At 42.6% G+C, this 11,676-nt stretch overlaps 1 protein-coding gene across 1 annotated transcript in view; it reads right to left on the reverse strand.

Moving 5' to 3' along the window:
* The window catches only part of zzef1 (zinc finger, ZZ-type with EF hand domain 1), a 49,972-nt gene extending 41,101 nt beyond the window's left edge, over positions 1–8,871 (reverse strand). Inside the window, exons 1-12 of the mRNA XM_080749174.1 lie at positions 8,660–8,871; positions 7,825–8,120; positions 6,355–6,499; positions 6,029–6,223; positions 5,452–5,635; positions 4,596–4,795; positions 3,707–3,917; positions 2,447–2,563; positions 1,331–1,509; positions 890–988; positions 702–793; positions 455–600 (exon numbers count right to left, since the gene is read on the reverse strand). Coding sequence (XP_080605300.1) covers positions 455–600; positions 702–793; positions 890–988; positions 1,331–1,509; positions 2,447–2,563; positions 3,707–3,917; positions 4,596–4,795; positions 5,452–5,635; positions 6,029–6,223; positions 6,355–6,499; positions 7,825–8,120; positions 8,660–8,807 — 2,012 coding nt within the window. The 5' untranslated portion in view covers positions 8,808–8,871. The remainder of the gene's footprint in view (positions 1–454; positions 601–701; positions 794–889; positions 989–1,330; positions 1,510–2,446; positions 2,564–3,706; positions 3,918–4,595; positions 4,796–5,451; positions 5,636–6,028; positions 6,224–6,354; positions 6,500–7,824; positions 8,121–8,659) is intronic.
* Positions 8,872–11,676: the final 2,805 nt, after the last annotated feature.

Raw genomic sequence — 11,676 nt, forward strand, 5'->3', positions numbered from 1 at the left:
TACTCCTTTGACCTCAGACCACCAATCAGGCTGATTTGATTCATTTAGCTCTTCTACTGTATCATTCTGAGTAGCCAAGGAATGCGGTTCTTTGATTTATTTACCTTTCTGTAATCCATCTGGCTCATGACTACAGTAGCTGCACTGACAAAACTATTCTTCTTATCGGATAGAAGACACGGGAAGTGGGGTGTCTCTGCTATACTGGCTCTATGTTCTATGGACATTTATGGACAATTTGATTTCCATGTGATGCAAGTGATGCAAACTATATTAAATTGACTATTTTGTCATTTGGAGATCTGCAAATTAACTTTAGAGAGACACTTGTGGCCTGCAAGCTCTGCAGAGGGTACAGCTGGTTGCTCCTGATATCCTTGAGAGTATCACTTAAAATATTAAACTGAAATATCAAGAAAATCAATAACAGATCAGCTTTTGCAAAAGTCCTCACTTGTCTTGTACAAACTCCTTGTAGTCCTTAAAGTCCCACGAGTCGTATTTTTTGAATCTTCTGAAATGCTTCTCTGCATCAAAAGGGTCAGTTTCCTTGTATGCAAACACAAAGCCGCACTTTGCTCCGATGGCTCCTTTTCGTACCTTATCATACAAAGTAGACAGAGGTGATGTGTACATATTTTTAATACCAAAGTACTCTAATTTTTATAAACAGTTCACTGAGTAATGAAAAGCGGCCTCACTTTGATCTTCATCTGAGTGATCTGGAAGTTGCTCTGGTCCTCGGTAGACAAGATGATGCTGGCTTTCTTCCGCCCACTCTCTGTGAGAAAACCTTTGAAGAAACGTTTAATATCACTTTAGGGAATAATGCATACGGTACTCCAACAAACCATTCACCAAAATGTCCAAATCGACTTCCTGTCCATACCATCTCCAGTGGAGGGTTCCGTTAGCATGTTCTCTGGTCCAGACTTCTCTTCTTTGCTCTTCACATCACAGGCCTGAAGGTGCAGCTGGAGGGACTTCCCTGGATAAATGAATAAATATACAGGAGAGATGAGCATTTCAAGATATTTAAGTTTATCATCCTTTCAAGACTATGTGTAATGGCAAGAGCATTCATGAGGGTGGAGATGGCTCCCGCTCAAACGCTTTAAGTGTCAGCCATGATTTAGCAAATGTTAACTTCTAATCCATATTCGTAAAGTGGGGGAAGGGCTGATCCAACAGAATCACAGCACCACAATGTTGCCTTAGATTTTCTCCTCTTAGAGTCCACATATTCTGATTCTAATGCATCGCTCTCTTGTAAGTGTTGCGGCTTTCTTTAGTTCTCTGGCATACGGTTTCAAATATCTCCTTGTGTTACCATTTCGGTATAGCAGCCGCAGCCTGACGGAGGCCATGGAGGATATGAGGGAGGAAGCTCTGTACTCGGCCTCCAGGTGATCACTGATGCCAGACAGGGCCTGCAGCACTTTGGCCACGCTGCCTCGGGCCAAGGCAAAAGCTAGCAGGGTCAGCTCTGCATCAGGACTCACACAGCAGCTAAACAAAGAGGACAGGAAAGTGTGTGTCATTAGCTTGTAATCTAATTATTGGCTTTATTCTCAAGTGTTACTACTAAGAGCATAGGTGACAGTCCAATGAATATATACTGTATATATAAAAAAAGAGCCCTAAAAGGTTTTTTAAGGGTAATTGACGTTTTATCCTTTTACTACTTTGAAAGTGTGTGTGTGTGTGTGTGTGTATGTGTGTGTGTGTGTGTGTGTGTGTGTGTGTGTGTGTGTGTGTGTGTGTGTGGGTGTGTGTGAGAGAGAATGTGTGTGTGATCACCTGTCTATCCTAATATTAGTTAGCATACATTGTACAGGGTTCCCACACATTTTTACCAATTAATTTCCAAAACTTTTCCAGAATATTTAACCCGATTTCCAGAACTATATAACAATAATTCATCTCAATAACAGGTTGCTTACTCCTATGTGCAATGCCCAAAGACAGGTAGTGTATGCCAGTGATTCTCAACCTTTTCAGGCCGTGACCCCCAAAATAATCATATTTTAACTGGGGACCCCCACCCTGACGAGCACTAAGAGTAGAGGAATTTTGTATAACACGGTTCCATTGTGAAAATAGCAGATCTACATGCATGTAGATCGGCTATTTTCACAATTTCTGCCTCTAATATTTGACAATTTGGCCAATGTTTAATTTGTCATTTCAGAGGTATTAACAAAATCAATAACCAAAGACAATGCATAGCTATTTCCAGGACCCTTGATAAATTCCAAAACTTTTCCAGTACTGGAAAAATATTTTTCTAATTTCAAAATATTTCCAGGAATTTCATGACCGTGGGAACCCTGATTGTATTAGATCATTATCATATTCAATGAAAATGTTGATTTTAGCCAAAATTAGCTCAGCGTAGCAATGACATGTCACTGATATTAATCAAATATATAAGGTTGATTATTACTCTGCTATCCTGAGGAGAAATCCATCCACTTCCTCCAGGATGTTCATAGAGAAGAACTTGGGGAACTCTGTGGATGACGGAGTCAGGGACAACGGTGGCATGTGCCGTAAGGCTTTCCTAGGGAGAAAAGAAATCAAGAGATAGCCTCAAAAAATACAAGAAGAAATACAGGAAGAATACTCCAGCCTCATGTTAACTTTGTAAGCATAACACTTTTCATCTAGAGAAGGTGTTTGTCGGTCAAACAGCTTACACCATTAAGTGCATGAACAAATGGGTGGGGTTTCTCACAGCTCAAATATGAGTAAGACATAAGTGCAAAATGGGTGCCATGTGAATATGGTTAGTGACAATAGATAGTGTCTAAGACACTGGTTCCCAAAGAATTGAGTCGGGACCCATTTGTGGGTTTTTGTTTCCAACATTTTGTTTTTAATTATTATTTCAAAACATTTTCTAAAAACATTCCCCAAAAAGGTTTCATGAATAAGAAAATTGGTTTCTTCAAAATTCTAACATTTTATAAGTAATGTCAATAAAAAATAAAATAAAAATCTAAGAAATTCCATAAATTAGAATACACATGTTTAAGTAGTGAAAATAGCCGATCTACAAGCTAACAACGCGGCACGAAGCGACGCGTTGTCAGAATCTCTCTTTTGGGTCTCGAGCTAAAAGGTTTGGGAACCATTGCTCTAAGACAGTGGTTCTCAAACTGTGGTACATGTACCACTGGTGGTACATGGGCACCCCTTTGGTGGTACTCAGAGGAGTTTCCCAAAAATAAGAAAAAATATACAAGTGGAGTGAAATATTTATATTATACTACAGGTAGTACTTCTGACCAAGCAATTGATTGAAATAGGCTCTCCAGCTGTGCTGAAATGAGCATGACATCACACCTAGCCGTTAATAGAGGATTTGAGAACGGATTAATCACATTAGAAATATCATCAGTTTGCATGGGAAGATCACAGATAGATAAATCTGTTTGATGACCCGGTCATCAAATTATTGGCTTAGAAATGCAACAAAAACTAAAAAAATCTTCATTAATTCAAGGAATAAATTGGCCACCTGTGCTAACTGTGCATATATGGGGTGGGTCTACGCACCTGTATTTTAACATACCGGTATATGGTGGTACTTGGAGAGACACATATTTTCAGAGATGGTACTTGGCGTAAAAAGTTTGAGAACCACTGCTCTAAGACATGATATTAAAGCCCTTTACAAGCCAGAGGTATTGGTGATTCTTACTGTGTGCTCTGGAGGACAGTCTGCGCCAGGACAGGGTTGGTCTCCATGGAGGCGGTGACCAGGGAGGTGAGGAGAGACAGGTACCAGATTGCCGAGGCGTCGGACACAGACACCTCTTTACTCTTGGTGATCTGATAGCCCAGGGTCTTCAAGCCGTGGAGCCGAGTGTCACATCCGTCACTCAGACACCGCTTGATGTTTATTTGGATGTCTGAGGGACACATCATATTCGTCGTTGTCGGGTGGAAACCTTGTATGTCCATAACCGTTTGTTTTGTATTTATCATTTCAAAAATGATTTAAAATAGAGAAAATAGCCGATCTAGCGTTGTGTGCTTGTAGATCTGCTATTTTCACTAGTTTTGTGCGACAGTCTTGTGTAATGAAGCAGGGCATCACAAAATGTACAAATTTGAAACTTGGAGATAAAATGTTTCCGCCCCGACAGTGATGATATGGTTAGCACAATGATGAAAAATGATGTAACATATAAAAGAATACCCACCCTTTTGACTTTGAATAAAACAAGACAGTAGCCAATACTACATAGTCTCTCTGTTCAGCTCTTTTAGCTATAGATAGTAAGTTATTATGCATGCAATTTCATAATGATATTCTACCTCTCATTTGGAAGAATGTAAATACTTATCATCTCCTATAATTTTGGTGTAACTATGAGATTTGCTGGTTCTCTTTTTTAACCGCTATGAGTCAACTTTCACACACTTAATTAGTTTTTGCTTCTACTTCACCAGGCATGATTTCCTACAGTAGACGGTTTGGGCTTTCATGGCTGGAGGTGGTTCTGTTTGGTAACATCATGCTTGAGTTGGAAACGTGATTGGTATACTTTTGAGGGGACAGATATACTGTAGAGATCACAACTCACAGGGGTGTGTGATGTTGGCATTCTCCAAGAGAGCGACATAGCCAGTGACGTTGCTGGGAATGCGAATGTCACGGATCTCCTGCAGGGAGCGTCGGTTCTTCCCAACAGCTACGGACACCAGCTGAGGCATGTAGCTGTGGTCATTGGAGGCCACGGCGATGGCCAGGCGTCTCAACACCACATCTGGTTTCATTTTTAACCTGAGAACAAAAGGAAGACAGTGGCCCACATTGAAAATGTATGGCAAAATGCATTGGTTATGTCAACCCAGGTAGGGGTAGTGCTAGAAGAATACCAAAACTCTTGCCCCAAAACACAGTTGCCCCGGGTGCAAATCAGCTGATCTGAGTCTCTACCCGGTATTCCTAAACTTAAGTCTCAGTCACCCTGGCCACAATAGGACTTCCGGTTGGTTCTAGCGGAAGTGGCGGAGGTGCTGTGTTTAACGGAAGTTACGTCATGCGTTGTAGTCTTCCGTTGAAATTCTCACAGCGGAAGTTGAACAGTCTCTGCCCGATATTGTCACCAGGCTTTTCTCTTTGCAGATGAGTAAGCCTGGCTACGCGAGGCTAAGTCTCAGTAAACTATGCCTAAATGGCTAAACCTAACCCTAATCCTAACCTTAACCTCAGTAAAACTGTGCCAAAACTTAACCCTAACCCTAACCCATATTTACTTAACCTCCACCTATATCTAACGCTAAACTTATTTCTAACCTTATCCTCAGTAAAACAAATACAAGAATACAAGATCCGCCCCAGTGTGTGGTCGGCTGGAAAAAGATGGAAGCGAGCGTGTTTTGGTGGCGAGCTTTCCGGTTACCGTGGTGAAGTCTCTCCTGGCCAGGAGTGCTTACCTTATCCAGTGCGAGCGTGCGCTGCCGTCAGACTGCCAAAAAGACCCTGTTTCCCCATTTGTCATCTTGTGAATGTCAGCAGCATTGGATGAAGCTTCTATGAAGCTGAAACACTGTGTCACCACTTTCACCTTGTCCACCTCTGGGTCCCGGTTCAGCTCTGCTCTGTACTGGATGTCTAAATCTGATGTGAAACAAGAGCATAAAGAAACGATAATATATTGCTGCTAAAATGCATCGAAGGCTCAAAATTGTTCTATCTTTTCTGCCTGCAGCAATAAGAGTGTACAACTCCTCTTCTGGTTGGCATGATCAGGCTGATTAGGAGGATGTTGAATTCAAGCCATTGGACTCGTGGTGTTTGGTCGTTTTTTTTTTTTTGTATTGTAGGTTGACTATGCTTAGATGCCTACAGTATTAGTGTAGTCGTAGATCTGATTTATTGATGTCTCTACCACTCTGGGATGAATAAGGTACCTACTGTATGTATATAGTACCTACCTAAATCAAATTAATTATACCATTAATACTACAAAATGCTGGATGACTGTGCTCTGTTATTCTGATCTTGGCTTACCTTTCTCCTTCTGCAAGAGGAATTCAAGATAATCCTGCACCACAGTAGATCTCATGGTGCAGATGCTATTGTAACCCTCTAAGAGAGGGAAGGGGATGGCACTGCTGGGAATGCGGTTCCTGTGAAGGAATTTCAGGATCTTGGCGGAGTGTGCCCCCAACCGGTCTTTCGACTTGGAGAATATGTCAACAAATCCTGGGAAGACATAGTACCATTTTCATTTAGTTCAAATCAAAAATGTCCAAGGCTAAATCCTCTATGAAATGCCTTTAAGGATTAGTCAAATGAAGTTGACGTTGAGCCGTCCCATAAAGAATTTTCCCTACCTGGGGTTAGGGAGCATGCCTGGAGCTGTCTGATCACATGACTCAGCTCTCCTTGAAGATTGGCCCCATTGGAGTTCTTCAGGGCCATCAACATGTTCTCTACCTCCACCACTCCATCACCTTCTGCATCAAACTGACCAAAGGCCTGACACAGGAACAGACAGGCAGTAGAGAGTCATTTGCAATGTTATTAGTCACATAGACACAGTCAACAACAAGTCCTGGACTTGATTGTTTTGTATAACCAATGTATTGTAGGTTGTATGTAATCTAAACTAAACTAAATAGACCACAGACAAGTCAGACATCAAACCTGACAACACACTACAATAACATGCCAATATGCACTGTAATGGCATGTCAAAATTACACCCCCACTCAGTGTTTGTTTTTTGTTTTTTTCAGCTTCCTAATTTTTCATCACTGTACACTACAGGTTTAGAAGTTAGAACCTGTTCTTCCCACAGAACACAGGCTATTCTACACTCTATCTGAAAGAAACAATAACTGTGATATGTGAGGCAGCAGTGGTGCAATTGTATTCAAAGCAAAAGCAAAGCTATGGCATTCCATGTGCATCTGATCAAAAACAAACACAGACTACGGTGCTCATTCATTAGAGATATGCCATTCATCTGTAAACCTTTGACTGAACAAATGTAGTACTAGCAACAAAGCAACTGGCTTCGCCATTTAGTAGAGACCAAAGCTGAAACCTGAAAACTAACAATGGACCTGGCAGCCAAAGGTGAACGTAAACAACAGTCACAACTCACAAGGCAACATCATCATAGCACATGCACGCCTGTGAATTTTGCTTTAACATTAAATATACAATACAACAGATATCTAATCCTCATTGACATCATTAAGGCGTGATCAATTTTACTCATATATAATAAACGTTATAGAAGCTCTGTCACTGTCACTAGTAGCCCCGTTTGGAACCTCAGGGAGAGGTTCCGATCATAGCTACTACTCTCTCACGTGTCACGTCTCGTGTGGATTAGTGTTTTGTATTTGTTGGGCCCGCGTTGACAGAATAGCTAGGAAGATGCTGTTCTGGGAAATTGCAAGTGTGGTTGCCAATTTATAGTCTGGATAGCCAAAATGTCATGTGATACTTGACAAATCCTCAAGCTTGCACCACTATTCCATTGAACTCAATGGACTTTTGGGGTTTACTCTAAAGTCTTAAGCTGGTTGCACACTGCTGCGTTTTTCAGGGCAAGGAGAGAGAGCAAGGGACCCAGTAGTCCGAAAATAAATACAAAACGGGCGGCAGTGTGCAAACGTGATTGACATGACGTGAGGTTGATTTCTTTATTTATGTGCTCTGAAATGTGCTCCTATATTCGGCCAAAAAAACACAGCAGTGTGCAACGACCTTTACTCTATAAACTGCCCTATAGGCACCCACACTAATGATCTGATATGATGGATGATTGGCACTTGAAACATATACTGCACCTCTTCACATTCATCTCGCGGAGCATCCCTGCTCTCCAGCATCTCGCAGAACTGCTCCACGTTCACCGACTCCTCTCCCCGGCTCAGCCGGTCCTCCAGCCACCGCACCAGCACGCCCTCATTACCAGCCAGGACCGACTCTGGGATGGCGACCCCGGAGTCGCTGATGCGAGCGGCCGCTTCTCTCAGCTTGACCTGCTCCAGCAGGACGCCGGGGGTCGGGGGTCCGTGGCTGGGAACTGCCGGGTTGTTGGTTGAACCCCTTCCTCCGCTCTTCGCCGAAGCAGAGCCTCCCCCTAGGGATGGGAGACGATATGAAAATGTCATGTCAAAAAATAATAGCTATTTACGATAATATCGCGATAAATCAAATTATGCTTAAAACTCTTGAAATTACACTTTTGTTAAACCACTTGAACCCCAGCATCCATATTCTGGGGCGGGATTGTTTGCCAAAAATAGCAGACCTAAAAGCTTGTACATCCATTCTCAACAGTAACATCAGGTTAGCATTCACCAGCGTCGGCAGGTTAGCATTCACCAGCGTTAGTTTTACTGAGCTGAGGTTAGGTTTAGGTGGTCGGAATAGCAATGATTCGGAGTGCCTTTGTGTAACCCCTGTAGAGCATATTTCTACCAAATAGCTCTACAGGTCGGTCCTCTTTACCAATTACAGAGTGACCGTATGAGTGGACGTGGTACCGGAGATGCAGCTCAGAAAGGGCGAATTGATCCCAGGCAGTGAATGATCAAATTAAATCTCCGCGATACGATTATCGCGAGGGATTTTTACCACGATAAACGATCATAAGGATCACCGTCCCATCATCCCTACCTCCCCCGCCGCTTCCGACGCCGACGCCCGTGGCCGCAGAGGCCGGGCTGTCTTCCTGGAACCCGGCGGCGGGGCTCTCCGTCTCGACGTCTTCCTCGTCGCCGCTACCGCCTCCACCAGCCCCGCAGCCGCTCTCCGCGTTCCCCATCGTTGTTCAGCGGCAAAGCCTTTCCCTAGAAGTCGTTCGCGGTCCGATTTAGTAGCCGTTTCAACCGAATTGGTCAGGTCTGGCTCGGTGTAGACACCATGTACACACAGACCTTTCTAACCTGCGATCCGGAGTTCACTCAGTCACTACCGCATTGACGTACGGTACGTCAGCCGTCAGCTTACGTGACGTAGAACGTCCCTCGCTTTATCTCACGACCGTCATGGATCGACCTCAACTTGGTGTTGAGCAGTTTAGCCAATATGCCACGTACGTCTACACAAACGTCCATATTTCAAAAATAAAGTGCTTACCAAAGGATCACTGGTGTCACAATATGGTACGCTTAAACGGAATTATCCGTATCTTCTGTATTGTTTAATAAAAAGCACTTTTACCCGATCAGTTGACATTTTCTAAAAGAAAACGTCAGAGACAGAGTGCAGTACATCGCCCAATCGATGGTCGCGTAGTTGAAAAATGGCCACCGATCGGATTAAAATGCTTTTTATTAAACAATACGGAAGATACGTGTAATTCTGCTTAGGCGTAACATATTGTTACATTCGAAAGCCTTCAGTAAGCACTTTATTGTTGAAATATAAACGTTTGTGTAGACGTACGTGGCAAAATGGCTAAACTGCTCAACACCAGGTTGAAGTCGAACCATGACGATCGTGAGATACGACCGTCTGGGATAGTCCTTAGATGCTATGGTAGATCACGCACACTGTTAGCCAATGGAGACCCTACCTCTGTGATGGAGACTGGCGTGGCCACATGGCGGTCATCTTGCTTCGGGCAGCTCGCCCACTTATAACATTAATGTCTATGGTGCATGTACTATTGAAAAGACCATTGCTTGCTGAATTTTCAATCGATTTTCAAACAGATTGGTTCGTTATAAACGTCAGAGATGTAGTTATTTTACTACATACGATACAAATAATTATGACCATGGACTTGTGAAAATAATATTAACATTCACCACTTTTCTTCATATAATTGGTCCTCATAATGTCTGTGTCTCATAGGTCTCATCAACAAGATTAAAGATGACCAACTTTTGTACTTGTCAGGCATTGACACTAAGGCTTGCCCACCTGCCCCCGGCAGGTAAATAAAACTTTCGGGCAGGTGAAGTTTGCATTCAGGTTGCCCGACCGGGCAAGTGCTCATTTGAGAAGGGAAGCAACCGTCTATAAACACAACATGAGATATCCGTCTAAACACCTGAACGTGGCCATGCAGCGCGCTCTGTCTTCTGGTCTGTGGAATGTAACAAGTGTGAAACCATAGACATATTCAATATATAGCTACATAGGTAGCCTATTCGCTATTTGTATTAGGAGTTATTGAGGTATGACATTTTTTATCGCACAGCCCCAGAAAGTGAAGAGATAAGTGTTAAATTGAGCAGTAATTAAAATCTTACCTATAATTTTACATGGACAATTTACTTTTCGGGCAAGTAGACATGACCTTCGGGCAAGTAAAACATGACCTGTACTTGCCCAGCGGGCAAGTGCCTCTGAGACCTTAGTGTCAACCCCTGCTTGTTATATGAATATGATGGCTAAATTACCAGTGTTTGTTATGCATTATTATATCAGACAATAATCAGACAATCCTCCCAAAATGAAATACAAGTCAAGTGATCTCAGGAGTGAAAATGTGTGGGAGGAGCCTATTTCTAAAACAAGAAACCATATCCATATATCGCAAACACAGGATCCGATCAGCTCTGAAGGAGCCACTCTGTCTTGTCTGTGTTATGACCAAAGGTTATGACCCTGGCCTAGGGGTGCCAGTGCAAATAACAAAAAACAAGAGACGCAGTTAAAAAGCCAGAAGGCATATTTATTAATTAACTAAAAACAAGCAAATTAACAGAAATTAACTGGTGGGATGTCAGTGATGAGTGCATGTCTGCATGAGTGAGACGGTGTAGTAGTGCATGTGATGCATTGTATTTATTAACCAAAATATTTAAAGGAGTGCCTGGTTGTGGGCTGAACATAACTGCTAAAGGACTGGGGAAGCAGGCTTTTATAGGGGAGACACCCGGGCCCAGGTGCTCCCCAATTAGACTGATTGATGACAATCACTGGCTGCTCCCCAAGTCCTGAAAACAAATGAGAAACACAAATGAGCACAATGCAAATACAAACTGACAACAGAAAGGTGAACTATAGGCCTGCCCTATATCATAAATACACAGGGAATATTATCTGAATCGGCACCCAATATACTCTGAACCGCTCCAGAGTTGAGCGATCCTTTCCATTGAAGTCAAGACTATGAACTACAGATTGTACAGAACTGTACCTGGGTCAAGACAATAAACTACAGATTGTGGAGTCTTTTAAACCAGTGTTTTCCAAAGGTTTTTATCTCATCACCCAAAAGATAGATTTCAGGATCCAAACGTACAAAAATGTGTTGTGAATTAACCACATAGGTCCCATTTAGACCTTTAGCTGTAGATCAGTTTTTTTCACCATAAGTTTATCACATGTATGGAATAAAATTCTGAATTTCTGTTGAAAAGAGGTTTGTGGGAAAATGTCTTTCCGGTGTCACGTGCTGAAAAACTGAAGTATAAATCAGGCTTTACTTACCGATCCTTATGACATCTTTGAGGTCCCGGTGGTCTTCATCGTCCTGCTCTTCATCATCATCATCTTCTTCACTGGCTGTTGATTGGCTGAGGATGGTAGGAGACACCTGGGTTCTGCTGACTCTCTCTGTCCGGATGCTCTGTCTGGGCCTGCATAGAACAGCAGCATCTTTGACGTTTTCATGTTCGGGTACATTTTATAGTGCAGTTCACACAGCCACCCTCTACCAGAGTGGTTCGCATACATTT

This window comes from Nannobrachium achirus, assembly GCF_963921795.1.
Source record: "Nannobrachium achirus genome assembly, chromosome: 19".
NCBI classification, from domain to species: domain Eukaryota; kingdom Metazoa; phylum Chordata; class Actinopteri; order Myctophiformes; family Myctophidae; genus Nannobrachium; species Nannobrachium achirus.